At 47.0% G+C, this 15610-nt stretch overlaps 1 protein-coding gene and 1 pseudogene across 1 annotated transcript; one reads left to right on the forward strand and one right to left on the reverse strand.

The window, feature by feature from the left end:
- Positions 1-2628: 2628 nt before the first annotated feature.
- On the forward strand, positions 2629-6127 carry LOC106598375 (putative cartilage matrix-associated protein). Its single transcript, XM_045699824.2, has 5 exons — positions 2629-2735; positions 2955-3020; positions 3109-3204; positions 5071-5169; positions 5551-6127. Exons 1-5 carry the CDS (start codon positions 2678-2680, stop codon positions 5637-5639), a joined length of 408 nt encoding a protein of 135 aa, XP_045555780.1. The 5' UTR covers positions 2629-2677; the 3' UTR covers positions 5640-6127.
- Positions 6128-6750: 623 nt separating this feature from the next.
- On the reverse strand, positions 6751-15081 carry LOC106576207 (protein MCM10 homolog; annotated as a pseudogene).
- Positions 15082-15610: the final 529 nt, after the last annotated feature.

Here is a 15610-nt window from a genome sequence, read left to right on the forward strand (position 1 = left end):
ACCTGCTTCTCTTCAGGGGGAAAACATATGCATCCACACACACAATACAACAGATGGACACACGCAGCAAGTTAACACACAGACAAACACATTTTAATCCCCATCTGTATCTCCTCCTTAAGAGTCTCCTGGTCTACAAGTCTTCCAAGCAGCGAAAACATCAGAGTTGAAAACACGAAACACACACTACATCTTCACATGTACAAACTGAGGGATACAAAAGCAGCTTTGACATCTCCAGCGAGACCCTGGTCTGTCATGTCCTGACCAGTGAAAAGGGTCATTTGCCATAGTAGAATGGTCAGGGCGTGGCAGGGGGGGTTGTTTTGTGTGTTTTTTTTTTTTTTTGGTTCAAGGGGAATTTGTTCTAGTTTTCATTTTCTATGCTTCGTTTTCCATGTTTGGCCGAGTATGGTTTCCAATCAGAGGCAGGTGTCTTTCGTTGTCTCTGATTGGAAGCCATACTTAGGCAGCCTGTTTTCCTTTGGGTTTTGTGGGTGGTTGTTTTCTGTTTAGTATGTTAGGATACCTGACAGAACTGTTTGGCTGTCATTAGTTTTTTCTTTGTGAAGTGCTTTTTCATTCAAAAATAAAATATGAGCACTCAACACGCTGCGACTTGGTCTGTTCACCACGACGCCTGTGACATGGTCACTGATTGGACAGTGATGAAAGAAGTGTCCTCATTGGCCTGAACTGACCTCAGATCAGTAACCCGGAGCAGACCACACACACTATCCTCCTCCACTCCTTGTGCTGTGTGTGGCTCCTATACTGACATTTAGATCAGTGACACCCTTATGATTTGGGAGGTGTAATGAACATCAATCTCTATCTCTGCTCCTTCTCACTTGCTCTCTCCTTCTCATATATGTCACTTTCTCTCATCCCTCTCTCTCTCTCTCCTTCATCCCTCTCTTCTGCATGACATAAACTCAGCAAAAAAAGAAACGTCCTCTCATTGTCAACTGTGTTTATTTTCAGCAAACTTAACATGTGTAAATATTTGTATGAACATAACAAGATTCAACAACTGAGACATAAACTGAACAAGTTCCACAGACATGTGACTAACAGAAATTGAATAATGTGTCCCTGAACAAAGGGGGGGTCAAAATCAAAAGTAACAGTCAGTATCTGGTGTGGCCACCAGCTGCATTAAGTACTGCAGTGCACCAGATTTATCAGTTCTTGCTGTGAGATGTTAACCCACTCTTCCACCAAGGCACCTGCAAGTTCCAGGACATTTCTGGGGGGAATGGCCCTAGCCCTCACCCTCCGATCCAACAGGTCCCAGACGTGCTCAATGGGATTGAGATCTGGGCTCTTCGCTGGCCATGGCAGAACACGGACATTCCTGTCTTGCAGGAAATCATGCACAGAACGAGCAGTATGGCTGGTGGCATTGTCATGCTGGAGGGTCATGTCAGGATGAGCCTGCAGGAAGGGTACCACATGAGGGAGGAGGATGTCTTCCCTGTAATGCACAAAGTTGAGATTGCCTTCAATGACAACAAGCTCAGTCCGATGATGCTGTGACACACCGCCCAAGACCATGATGGACCCTCCACCTCCATGATGGACCCTTGCCATCCTGTACCTGTCCCGCAGGTGTGATGTTCTAGGTACCGATCCTGTGCAGGTGTTGTTACACGTGGTCTGCCACTGCAAGGACGATCAGCTGTCCGTCCTGTCTCCCTGTAGCGATGTCACAGTACGAACAATGCAATTTATTGCCCTGGCCACATCTGCAGTCCTCATGCCTCCTTGCAGCATGCCTAAGGCACGTTCACCCAGATGAGCAGGGACCCTGGGCATCGTTCTTTTGGTGTTTTTCAGAGTCAGTAGAAAGGCCTCTTTAGTATCCTAAGTTTTCATAACTGTGACCTTAATTGCCTACCGTCTGTAAGCTGTTAGTGTCTTAACGACCATTCCACAGGTGCATGTTCATTATTTGTTTATGGTTCATTGAACAAGCATGGGAAACAGTGTTTATACCCTTTACAATATAGATATGTGTAGTTGTTTGGATTTTTACGAATTATCTTTGAAAGACAGGGTCCTGAAAAAGGGATGTTTCTTTTTTTGCTCAAAGACTCCAGCCACCCTAGTCATAAACTGTTCTTTCTGCTACCACACGGCAAGCGGTACCGGAGCGCCAAGTCTAGGTCCAAGAGGCTTCTAAACAGCTTCAACCCCCAAGCCATACGACTCCTGAACACCAAATCAAATGGCTACCCAGACTATTTGCATTGCCCCCCCCCCCTCCTCTCCCCCTCTTTTACACCGCTGCTACTCTCTGTTGTTATCATCTATGCATAGTCACTGTAATAACTGTACCTTCATGTACATATTACCTCAACTAACCGGTGCCACGGCACATTGACTCTGTACCGGTACCCCCCTGTATATGGTCTCTGGAGATTTTTCTTGTGTGTTCTTAAGTGTCTCTCAGTAACGACAACACAGATTCTGGCTCAGGTTATATTTCATGCCCCCCCCTCCTCACCCCTCCTCTGGGCAAACGAAATTCCAGCTGTCCCCCTTCCCCAAAACTCCCTCTCTTTCTCTTCACACCCACTCTCTCCATCCCTCCCCTCTCCCTCCCTCGCCTCTCCCTCTCTCTCTCAGTTCATAACTTCACTGTTCGCAGCGCTGCTTCACTGTATTCTTCATCATGTCCTGGACTCATCTGGTCTTTCTCTCTCTGCTCGCCACCCTCCTCATCCTCACACGTAAGTACCACGATAGGGGGTTGACATGCTGGGGGGGGGGGGGGGGTTCAAGGAAGGGTGTGGGAGAGGAGGTGGAGGGTGAATTTTTAAAACTTTTTTTATGGTGGTTTGATGTTTACGGTGAGACCTTTTCTGAAAGGTTCTTGTGCAGAACTTCTAGAAAGAGGCCTTGCTGATCAGCTCAAGTGTAAAATTGACAAAAACCTCTCTCTCTCCCAGTCTCCCCCGGGGTGTGGAGTGCATCGGTGACAGATGGAAGAGAGGGAAAAGCTGCAGAGCCCAAAGGTGATTGTCATATGTTCCATTCCCCCTCCCCAACCCGAGTGACCCCAATGACCCTCTTTGACCCTTCCCTGGTACTCTCTGCCCCCAGGGTCAGCGCGGCGAGTCTTCATGCCCGAGGCGGCTGCAGCAAACTTCTTCAAAAAGCGTAGTCGGCGCTCGGGCAAACATGAGGCGGAGGTCCTTGGTGAGGCTGTTTAGCATCACTATGGGGCGTTACCATGGATCCAGGGCAGGGGCAGGACAGGGGGCATGGGGGTTGATGATGGTAGTGTTTGCATGTGGTTGAAGTTGCTGGTGCCATTATGGACAGTTTGTTTTGGGAGGTTTACAGCACTCTGTAGAGACTGGTGGTGTGTGTGTGTGGGTGTGTGTGTGTACTCAAAGTCTATTCATTTGATGGTCTGTGGATTAAAATGTTGGCTGGTGTGGTTTGAGGTCATGGCTGTGAACTCTGAGGGCAGACTGAAGACTCCCACAGGTGTATCGCTGGTAGCTGCTCCAAAAGCTTAAAAGCATTTGAAGCCATCTGTTTCACACAAATACACACACACACACACACACACACACACACACACACACACACACACACACACACACACACACACACACACACACACACACTGGCTGGAGGCAGCAAAAGGAGTCACAGGGTAGTATGGAGCAGCCTCTTTCCCTCTCTCTCTCTCTCTCTCTCTCTCTCTCTCTCTGTCCCTCTCAGCCAGTCCCAGAGACAGAAATGCTGTCGTCTGCTCCAGCTCCCTGTCAGCGCACCTCTCTGGGCCACAGCTCAGAGAAAACAAGCCCACATTCCTGGAAAGCGTTAGTTACAAATTACTGTTTTTATCGCCTGCCAGCCAGTCACCAAGGCGCTGGGTGTGCATGAGAGAGAAGGGGGAGAAGTGTGTGTGTGTGCGCGCGTGCATGAGGGTATGTGTGAATGTGTGTGTATGTGTGAATATGACTTTGTTGTGACCGTGTTAGTGGAGTGATGCGCAGGTAAAATGGAAGGCACTGCAGGAGCTGAGACAGGAATGTGTGGACCAATTAACCATTCTAGTGCAGAGAGAGAGAGAGGAGAGAGAGAGAGAGAGAGAGAGAGAGAGAGAGAGAGGAGGAAACGAGAGAGAGAAAAGAAAGAGAAGAAACCCGAGGAGGATAATGGAAGGGTCTGTTAACTTGGTCATTGGGTTACAGTAAGACACGTGAGCAGGTCTGCAGCCACGATGACAGAGAGACAGAAAGGGGGAGAGAAAGAGAGATTTGTGACCTGTTGCCACAAGAAAAGGGCAACCAGTAAATACAACCCATATTGATGTTTATTTTTTTCCCCTTTTGTACTTTATTTTCACATCATTATAACACTGTACATAGCCACAATATGACATTTGAAATGTTTCTATCCCTTAGAAAATTGTGATTGTAATGTTTATTGTTCATTTTGATTGTTTATTTCAGTTGCTTTGGCAATGTAAATATATGTTTCCCATACCAATAAATCCCTTTGAATTGAATCAGACAGAGAGAGGGAGAGATAGCAAACCCAACCAGTAAGTCTAGTACCTGAGAAAGTTTCCATTCCGCAAAGCCTCATTCCACCAGACTGTTTTGTAAGAAAATAACCTACTATTCAGAGTGTGTGTGTTCTTGTTGTGTGTGTGTACTCCAAATATTGAGATGTCACCATAAACCTTCTGAGTGTACCCAAATGAGGGCTAGTGTCCAATGTATACAGTACCGACCTCTGTGTGTGTGTGTGTGTGTGTGTGTGTGTGTGTGTGTGTGTGTGTGTGTGTGTGTGTGTGTGTGTGTGTGTATATATAAAGAAACAGGTACAGTATCTCTCCCAAAAACTGTGTGATAGAGTTGGACTTCCTGCAGTGTGTGGCATGAGGAAAGTGTGAGGTGAGGACAGGTTGGAAGTTTGGTGCCAAACATCTTTGAGTTTCATTACGTAACTAAGACAACACCTCTCACTCTACCTTAGTGACCATAACACCATCTTCTATCTCTCCTTCTTTCCCTCTTTTCCCCTTCCTCCCTCCCTCCATAGCTGAGCAGAGGGTACGTCTGTCAGCTGATGAGAGGAGGAGGGAGTACTACGACGAACAGAGGGATGAGTTTGAGAACTATGTGGAAGAGGAGCGCGATGGTAAGACCGACTAACTCTGTTCCAAAGATGAGGTTTAAACTATAAGTGCCCATTTGGTTAAACTCAGACCCTTATACCTCTTAGTGGTAAACGCCACAGCTTGATTTATCTGCAGTAATCACAGAGTCTAATCACAGTTTTCACAGTGTGCTGCACTGAACACTTTGACCACACGTCTGTATAGGGATGTGTTGGGTTTGTGGTAGTTCTTGTGCCTATTGTGTTTCTGGGAAGTGTTTTCTCCCACATAAGTAAACCAAAGTGTTTCACATGAAGGACAGAAATACACTTTCATAGTCCTCCGCGTTCTACACTCTGCAGGTTGGCACAAACAGAAAACCCTCAACCCTCTTTCCCTTCTTCTCCTCTCTCCATCCACAGAGCAGGATGAGAGGACACGGGAGAAGACAGAACAGTGGCGCGAGTTCCACTACGATGGACTCTACCCCCGTTATCCCCGCGGTTGGTGAGCATGCTCAATAGGCCGAGGAGATCAGAACATAGTGCACCAGCCTGTGATCGGCAGGACCCTGTGCCAATTAATACACCTAGCCTATCAGACGGACATAACAAGACCATGGGAGGTGGCCAAAACGTCACTCACCTAGGAGTAAAAAGGTTTACGTACGAAACTATTAAACTCAATCATTTAAAATGGTAGTATTATGTAGATAAAACGCAGTTTTGTAACATTTATATTAAAGACTGGCAAGTCAAGTTTGAAAAAGGAGGCTGTCGTGATTGTATGTGTACTTCTATGCATGCTTATTTCAATCTCTATGTTTGTACATGTATCTGTGTGGTGGACTGTTTGGTGTGGTCTGTGTATCTTTCATATCTGTGTATGAAACTGTACCGTCTTTTCTGTATTGTAACCCAACTGTAATCACAAATATGAAACCTGTAACTGTAATTCAGAACCACAGACACCAATAAAATGTACTGCCGTAAAAAAAAATTGTTGGCATTTATAGAGGTTCTCATTGTTAGTGTCACTAAATCAGGGGGTGAATTCTTAAGCACCAAGATTCATAACCTGAATTAAATGTGAGAGAAAGAGAGAGTTGAAGGAGGGTAGAGAAAGAGCGAGTGAAAAGAGAGGGGAAGCTGGAGAAGGGATGATAAAATGAAAGACTGTGCAAGTGAGTGCTGGGGAACTCATCAGACTGAGATTAATGTCGGGATTCCATGCGAGACTACCAACATTCCACAGCTGCAACTTTAGACAGCACTGGGCAGAGAGCCGGGGACAGACAGAGAGGGAAAGAGAAGAGAGAAGTTTAACTGTAAGGACACCTGTGGTTGATAGATGATGTGTTCTTTACAACCTGCTTAGATCAATACAACCGACTGTTGATCATTTTGATGAGGCAGACTATCACTTCAAGCTGTATTAAATCACATTCGGGAGAAGCAAAACAGTGGGCTGATTCCCTTGTTCAGACGTACTTGATCTTCTCTTGATCCAGCTCCCGTTACTATTCTGGGTGTCTCTAAAACTCCCTCAGACTGTAAAAAACGCAATATAGCACAGGAGACAACTTCTTCCAGCGAGCCCAAGTCAGAAAAAGGACGAGATGGTTGGTAAATCACTCAGCACAATTTAATCAGCACATTCCCATCAAACCCAGCAGGAGAGAACAACAAACAACTCATTCGGAAATACAATTGAATCTATTCAAAACAGCAATTTCAAATCCATAATCAACTTCAAATGATATCCACAGTAAAAAAACAAACATTAAAAGGACATTTAAAAAGCACTCTACAAAAGGCAGATAAATATACACAAGAAACTCCAACAGCACCAGCAGTAGTCGCTTCATGATGAAAACAATGATGAAGGTGATTGTCAGTGACTGAGGGCAACTGCAAGCCGTTGAGGAACTTGGGCTGCTCGTCACCTCGAGGCTGCAGCAGCTCCCCGGCTATCTTAGGCCCTGACTTCTCCTGTGGACAGGAACAGGAAACAGTTAGGGAACAGGAAGTAGTAGTCAAACCCAGGACCAATCAGATGGGAGAAGGAAGTGCTTTGGGTCCATCTGAACTCCAAACCTACTAGAACACGACACTTACCTTCAACATGCCGTCTCTTTGCCATTTGAACAGGCCACAGTTACTGCGATAGAGAACGCAGCATGATCATATCTGATGAACGCAGTAGCACGTGACCTGCATTGTGTTTGAGAGTGTGCGCCTCGACTGTAGCGTGTGTGTGTGTGTACGTGTCTCACCTGCAGTGTTTGTGCGGCAGGCGGTCCAGTGCGACGGCTCTCTGTCCACAGGGGCACTTGAAGAAGCGTTTGGTGGCGTCGTGTCACTGCAGCTCATGCTTCTCCTTCACACAGCAATCAGCGGGCTTGAAGTATGTGCACTGACACTGGAGACAAGACACAGATAAACACAGATAAATATGTATCTGTACTAAGCCGTAAAGACAGTTATATTGGTCTGACAGGATGATTAAATAATGTTGATCGTAGGTGAATTAGAATTCTGAGCAGTCTGCCCAATCTGCTATCATGCTAGGTTATCACACGTCATTGGGACCATTAATCGTACCAGTCTAAATTGCTAGTTGGCCCAGGGGGGAAATTCTAAGGTGCTAGGAGGGTCTTTCATCTGGCTTTTCAATTTTTATTTAATTTTTACCCCTTTTTCTCCCCAATTTCATGGTATCCAATTGGTAGTTACAGTCTTGTCTCATCGCTGTAACTCCCGTGCGTCCTCCGAAACACAACCCAACCAAGCCGCACTGCTTCTTGACACAATGGGAGGAAACACCGTACACCTGGCGACCGTGTCAGCGTGCACTGCGCCCGGCCCACCACAGGAGTCGCTAGTGCGCGATGGGACAAGGACATCCCAGCCGGCCAAACCCTCTCCTAACCCGGACGACACTGGGCCAATTGTGCGCCACCCCATGGGTCTCCCGGTCACGGCCGGCTGCGACAGAGCCTGGACTCGAACCCAGAATCTCTAGTGGCACAGCTAGCACTACGATGCAGTGCCTTAGACCACTGCGCCACCCGGGAGGCCTTCATCTGGCTTTTCATCTGACTACCGTGAAGGAAAGCTGATGGTTCAAATCCCAGATGGAGTAGATTTTCACTCAACAGAATAAAACTGTTGGTTTGGTTGTTAACTGGTGATTTAAACTGCAGAACAGCTGATGACACTAGTGAATAAGATCTGTGATTGGACACAGACCTTTTTACAGTTGACGGCTCAACACTTCTGCTCTCTGATGTTCCTCATCTTGTCCTCCATCGCCTCCTTCTTCACCAGGGGGTCAAAGTAGCGCTCCTGCTGCTGGTACTCTGCCTAAAGAGAGCGATAGAAACTATTAACCCTGGACTAGGGCAAGGGGGAATCATTACATTGTTACACCAGGGGGTCAAAGTAGCACTCTTGCAGCTGGTACTGGTGGCTAAGGAGAGAGGAACTATTATAACACTGGGCTAGAGATAAGGGGAATCATTACAGTGTTACATAGAGAAGGGAGCAGGTACACTAGGCTGCTATGGTTGTGGAATTTCTGACTCACTGCCTGTAGCTCGGCCCTGTGGCTGGACTTGGCGTTGAGGATCTTCTTGAACTCCTCTGATTGGACATAGTCCATTTGTTCCTGCCTCTTCTTTTGGGCTGGCCCCTCCTCCTCGGCCCCAAGCTGTTCACCTGTACAGAGGCAGATCACAGAGGATGGGTAAGAACAGGGACTCTCTGTTTGTGTGTGTGCGTGCGCTCAGGTGTTTACCATCGGGCGAGGACAGGTTCTTCTGCACCCTGGTGGTGACGTCAGTGCTGTTGCTCCTCTTCCTTTTCACAGCGTTGGGGTCTTCTTTGGCCAGCCCAGCCCCCTTCACTCTCAGCTTCTTCAGAGCAGCCAACTAGAGAGAAGCGGGGCAGCTTCACCTTTAACCTCCAACCTCTGTGACCTTTGAACTCTAGCGTTTCAATGACGTCACATTCTACAGTCAAATCAACAGCACAACAGTGTACGCTAAGCATGAAAGCATTTGATAGGGCGAGCACCACCTACCTTGGCTGCTGACAGGCTGTGTGCCGTTGGGGGCGGAGGAGGGGTGTGGTCAAAAAACAAGTTACCATCTCCCTTGTTAAAACCCCTCCCCAGTGTTGGGGTGGTGGGGCTCTGGGTGGCTTTGGGGACATCTGAGGCAGATTTGGGGGACAGGAGGGCCCCTCTAGACGGGAGAGAAGCCCCGGGGACCCCCGCCTTGCCTGAGTTCTGGAGGACCCTCTGCTGGAACTCCTCTGCGGTTCTCTAAGAGCTGCTTCTGCTGCTGTTTCTGCTGCTTCAGGTCAGAGGCAGAGATGGACTGGACACCTGCACCGGCCGAGCCCTTGGAACCTGGGGGAGTGAGGGAGGAAGGGAGAGAAGGTGGAAGAAGAGAAAAAGAGGGGGGGTGAAGAGAGAAAAATATGATATATTGTAATTCGAATGCATTGACAAGCAGGGAGAAAATACACCAAGGTAAAAAACACAGTTTTGCTGCTAAAGCTCTCCTGTCTTTCTCTAGTCTCCAGATGGCCCATCTGATGTGTTCATGAGTTTGGTCTGGTGTTACCTGGGGGTTTGGTGAGGTATCTCTTCAGTTGGAGGGTTCCCGGGGTAGGCATGGATAACAGGTCCTTGAAGTTGTCTGAGCAGCCAGACACCTCGTTAGACTTCATGGCTGAAAAACAATCAAACACATGAAGAAAGAGCACCACTCTTAAACCTCTCTCGCCCCCTCTCACTCCCTCCATCTCCCCAAGTCTCTTGGCCTGGCTGGCCAGCTGGTCTGATCCCTTCACAAACAGGTTCCCTAGAGTGGTCTGGGAGGGCTTCTTAGGCCCAGACGCAGACAGGAACGGAGGTGTACATAAGTGTAAACAACACAAACACACACATACTGACTCACAGCGCAGACAAAGACTTAGAGCATAGTTTTCCACAACTACATCGAGTAGCCAGCCAAACAGAAAGAGTAGCCAGCCAGGAGCTCTATTTGGATGGCCTCTGGTACAGTCTAATACAGTGGTCACCAACCTTTTCTGAGTCAAGATCACTTTTGCAGTCAAAAATCAAGCTTGAGATCTACTACTCAAGATTGTTTTTACATTAACCCACACAAACAGTTTTGTAGGAATGAGGTTTGGGCAGTTGGCCTAATACATTATCACAGCATATTGGCTATTGGATTGGCCTACCAATATTGTTAATCAAACCATATTATATTTCAAAACCTGAGCTTTTATAACAAAATAGATAAGCTGGTTTAGCACTTGTGAGGCACTGTGGAGCATGAATTGAAATAATTAGCTTTTTTATTTTACTGGACTGATGGTACATGCATCTGATGGTCAACAGGGTCAAATCACGACGTCAGTGACCTTCAGGTGGAAAAGTCGGAGCGCTAGAAAGATGCCAGAGTTTCAGACTTGGAATTCAGAGCTGGATGACTGTTCAAAACTATTTTTCCCACTGCCTCTCATGGTCCCTGTTCTCGCCTTCCTTTCCTCCGGTGAGACTGACCAGAGAGAGGGGACACCGTCTTCCACCTGATGGCCAAACTCGAGTCGCAGCGCATCTCCCACATGCACAAATTCATGTTGTTCCTGTGACCAGAGAAAGTGAAATATTCCTTGATATTAAAATCGACACGACGAGCTGCTAATAATAATAAAACGCAGGGCTATCGATACTTGGCTACTCATTCATTGCAGCTGCAGCCCGAGCGGAAGAACGGAGAAGCGCGTTTTGTAATAGTGTTGAATAAAAACAGTGACAGTGCTGAATATAAACTTAAACATGAACTCACTCATAAAAACAGCAGCTCTTTGCTGTATTCGTTGACAGTCTCTCTGTGGTCATGGTTTTAAAAGTTATTCAATCTTACGTAGGCTAGTAGCCTATTAAACTTGGCTGTGGTCAGGGTCATGGAGGCTCTGCAGCCACGGTGATTTGAGCTCTCCGATTGGGCAGCACAGTAGATGCACTCGATTTAGTCACAGATTTGCCGGCGTTGTGCTGAAAATCTCCCCCCTGCCAGAATCCCCCCTTCTAATTTCCTTAATTTTGTGGCTAGAGTCAAATACTTTCTATAGAACAAACTTCACGTCAGGATAGGCAACCGAAACGAATAATTAATGTATGTGTTATATTAAACAGAGGAGCGAGTAAAGAACAACTATGACTGAATTATTATCCTTACACTTTAAGACATGGGAGAGATGGCGAATTTTGGCAAAGAGATTTATTTATAGACAAACAAAATCAGTAGCGGATTGAGGTACGGGCGACACGGGCAGCCTCCCAGGTGCGGTACGGGGCGCCATACAAGCTAGAACTGCCACATACACAAACCGAAATCTGCATACAAAAATGCTTTCTGCAACTAAGATCAGTGAAATGTAGGCTAATCTGACAACGGAGTGAAGAGCAGAAATCTCAACTTGCAAGCAAGTCGCAGCATTGAAGAACGCGAAGGGGGGGGGGGAGAATTCTGGCAGGGGGAGATTTCGGCACAACACCGGTCCGCCGGAGTTTGTCTCAAGGGAACACTTACCCGGTACGCAGGACTTAGGAATCACGTGCACCTACCGGAAACAGCTCAACACGGGGCAAGCCTTTATCGTTCGTTGGCTTTTCTACAGAAATATTTGGTGATATACTAGGAATGCGACCATTGGTCTAATACCTTGAATCCATCTGAAATAAACAGCGAAATGATTGAATACATTATCAAGTTCACCTCCCAGAGTAGAAAAACGTGTTGTGGTATTGCATTCTGTTCATGTAATATGACCATCTTGGGCAAATGAATACATTTTCAATACATTTAGTTGATTCCCTACTAAGGTCAATAAATGATTGAATATGGTTGAATTCTGTTTTAATGCCTGGACTCTGTGAGGGCCCTAATTACCATATTTGGACCAGGATGAGGCTCCCCACTACCTAATGTTCCTGCAGTGATGATTCACCATCTTCAGATCAATTATGAAAACATTTGATGCAGATAATTGCCAAAAAGACTAGGCCTACCAGTAGCCTATAAGGGAGCCAAAGGACAGACGATGCCATTGGGTAGGCTACACTGACCGACGAGACCAGAGTCACTCACTTTAGAATTACTGTCTGGAAAACCCCGACATCCTAGCAAAGGAAACCTAGGAAAGTCCTTAGGTTTACTTGTCTGATGCGATACCATGGACATATAACCACGTTGCAGGATTTCTGAATGGCAAAGGGATATAGGAGACTTTATTCAAGACAGTTGGACACATTTCATAAACTAGTCAATACCTGCTGTTCAGTTGTCAATCAACGCACAGTAAATATGCAAGGCGCCATGACTCCGCGTGACTGGCTATGTGCCAGAAAACAATAATTTGGCTAAGTGGATTTCGACTCATCGTTACCACTTACATTACGTGGGACGTGCAAATTCACGACCGTCACCCTCTCTCCCTCCTCTGTGTAAAGAAATTTGACTGCAACCAACCACAGCCAGCACAAATTGTACCGGGAGGCGGGACAGACAGCAGACTGCGTTTCCCTGTCATCGCTGGCTTTGTGATTGACAGGTACCTTCCTATCAATAGATCACTAGAAGATGCAGATCTTTCATTCTAGCGGGAGATGGCTTGACGGACTAGCCAATTGAAACTCAAATGAAAAGTTGCCTACTTAATATGAAGTGGAAAAAGTAGCCAGTTGAAAATGAGTCTGTAACCGGCTGATTACCGGCACTAATAGAAAACACTGCTTAGAGACGACTGACGCTTACATAGGTAAACACACTGAACAACCAACACACACATGCACACAATATTCACTGTGACACACACACTCACTCACTCACTCACTCACTCACTCACTCACTCACTCACTCACTCACTCACTCACTCACTCACTCACTCACTCACTCACTCACTCACTCACTCACTCACTCACTCACTCACAGTGCGGCAACGCAGGCTGGTGAGGACATGCCTCCGTAGTGGAAACCCAGTCTGACAACAGTCCTACACCCTCCTACTGCAGAGAGATAGCAGATGACAACAGTCCTACACCCTCCTTTAGGTCAGTTCTGAGGGTCAGTGTGGGTCAGAGAGTGGATGGAGAAGCTGTTGAGCAGTTCAGGTTGTGTGTGTTTCTGGATGCAAAGGCAAACCCACCAGGTTGACAATCTGAGAGCAGGGGTCTCCGTTCTTCTTGGCTGCCTTACAGGTGCCATAGTCCTGAGCCTCCCCCATCAACAACACCTTCTGATGGTGGTCCACTGACAGAGACACCTGGGGGGGAGAGAGACAGAAGGGGTGGGAGAAGAGAGGAGATGGTGAGAACACACACACACACACACACACTACAGAAAGTAAACACACACACACACCCACCCTGTCATATTTGGCCTTCATGGGGTTGGGGATGCCCATGACGGTGCCTGGCTCAGTCTTCCAGTGTTCCTTATGCACCTCCCCAAACAGATAGAGAGACACGTAGACTTCCAGGTCATGGAGGTCAGACAGCTTCCAGATGCTGAAGTCTTACCCTGTGAGCAGAGGGAGGGAGACAAGTCTTAATGCTGCCATCTCTGACCCATCTGAAATGAATACAGGTTGGCCCACGTCTTATCAAGTCAATGACTTTTTTTTATGAACATTGGTCAGCCTTACATACTTCTGGAGTCCTGTCCATGTCAACAACTCCACATGATCATTGACCAAATGTAGATGTTGAAGTTGCATGTTGGTATACAGTACAGAGCCAGAGTACAAGGACACCATGTGCTTGATACCATTCCACCTATTCCGCTCCATCCATTACCACGAGCCCGTCCTCCCCAATTAAGGTGCCACCAACCTCCTGTGGAATAGAGGGGGTAATTCTGGTCTGCTGTTGCTCTGTGGTGTGGCTTTGTTAACCAGCACAGCGAAGGTGACCCGAGTCAGACTCCTCCGGTTTCTCCCGGGCCAGGCGCTCAGGCAACTGGGAGAGCCGGATCAGCTTGCGGTCGGCCATCTTACCATCCATCTCTGTGAAACCAATGAACCATTCAGAATCCATATCTGAGCTACGGACAAGAAATCTTGGAGTGTTTGTGTGTGTTATAGGTAGATGACTGTGTGTGTGTGTGTGTGCTCTGACCTCAGCCGCAGTCCAGAGTACTTCTCGATGGCGTTGTCTTTAGGGAGAGATGGAAGGGGATTGGCCTGTCGTACGGCGGACAGGGCTGCATCCGCATTGGACTGTGAAGGTAGCGATGAACGTACAGTACTGTCGGTCCTACTACTGCTTGCTATTGGCTGGAAGGAGCTGTGAGTCTTAATCTCCACCAGTGGACCTCTGGTGTCTGTAGCGGCTGCTGTAGTGCTGGGCTGGACCTGGTGACCTGTCCTTTGACCTTTGCGTTTGAACAGGTCAGCGTTGTTGGAGTTGAGCGGTGAAGTCGGAGGACTCCTGTAGCTTGGTGCCGTCTCCTCGGTCTGGGGCAGACGAGGGCTTTCCTACTGTCAAAAACAACAGATGAAGAGATTCCTTTTAAAACACACATCCACAGGCACCACCCTCACCTATTTCACTTGACACAGATGCTCCTTACATGACATGCTGTCACCACTGTGTTCCTGTATGGTCAGCCTTGACTTTGATGAGAATACATTCTGAAACTCAATGTAACTACCTGGGCTAAAAAAAAACATTAAAGTAATACCTGCTTGGGGCTTGGTCTTCTGTGTGGGACGAACTGGCTTGGAGGAGCTCTGTTTGGGGGGACTCTGTGAGGGAGTGTTAGCTTTAGAAGGTGCCTTTGTTCCTGGGATGCTGTTTGGGGTAGAGGTGGCTGTAGAGCTCTTCTGGGAGGCCTCTAGCTGCTGTTGCAGCCTCTGCATCTGCTTCTGCATATGCCTCAGCTCCTCTGAGAACACTCAGAAACACAACAAATATGATTAGAACCAGAAAGCTGCCATGAATTAAAAAGAAAAGGAGACAGTGTGCAAAGCTGACCTACTTTAAGAGTAGGCATCTGCCATCCTGGGAAAAATATGATTTGTCCCCCCCCAATATATCACTGAAACATAACTATGTAATTTAAATAATATTAATAATACGCAATGAAAGCAATTGTGCTGATTATAGACACTTAATAGCGCGTTTTTAAGTTTCAAAAGATTGCGACCCCACCCTTTTCCTCACAATGGTTTGATCCACTGGCAAGGTAACAGAGGGGTGGTATCCACTGTCTGAAAGGCACTCAATGAACGTAACTGACGTGAGGTTAATCCAGTCAATCGCGCACACACACTAGCTGAATATGCAGAGCTAGCGCGCAAATATTAACTATTAAGCAAGCTAGTACCTATTCCATTTATGTGGCCTCGTCAAAGATGGAATCTTTGCTATCGTCAATTTATTCCGAGATCAGCATGCAGA

The sequence above is a fragment of the Salmo salar genome, chromosome 17, assembly GCF_965601325.2.
Source record: "Salmo salar chromosome 17, fSalSal1, whole genome shotgun sequence".
In the NCBI taxonomy this organism is placed as follows: domain Eukaryota; kingdom Metazoa; phylum Chordata; class Actinopteri; order Salmoniformes; family Salmonidae; genus Salmo; species Salmo salar.

Excerpts from the sequence above, each read along its gene's own strand:
- LOC106598375 (XM_045699824.2), top strand. The coding sequence starts at position 2,678 with ATGTCCTGGACTCATCTGGTCTTTCTCTCTCTGCTCGCCACCCTCCTC. Across the intron at positions 2,736-2,954 it reads CACCCTCCTCATCCTCACAC|TCTCCCCCGGGGTGTGGAGT; the intron begins GTAAGTACCACG and ends TCTCTCTCCCAG. Across the intron at positions 5,170-5,550 it reads TGTGGAAGAGGAGCGCGATG|AGCAGGATGAGAGGACACGG; the intron begins GTAAGACCGACT and ends CTCCATCCACAG.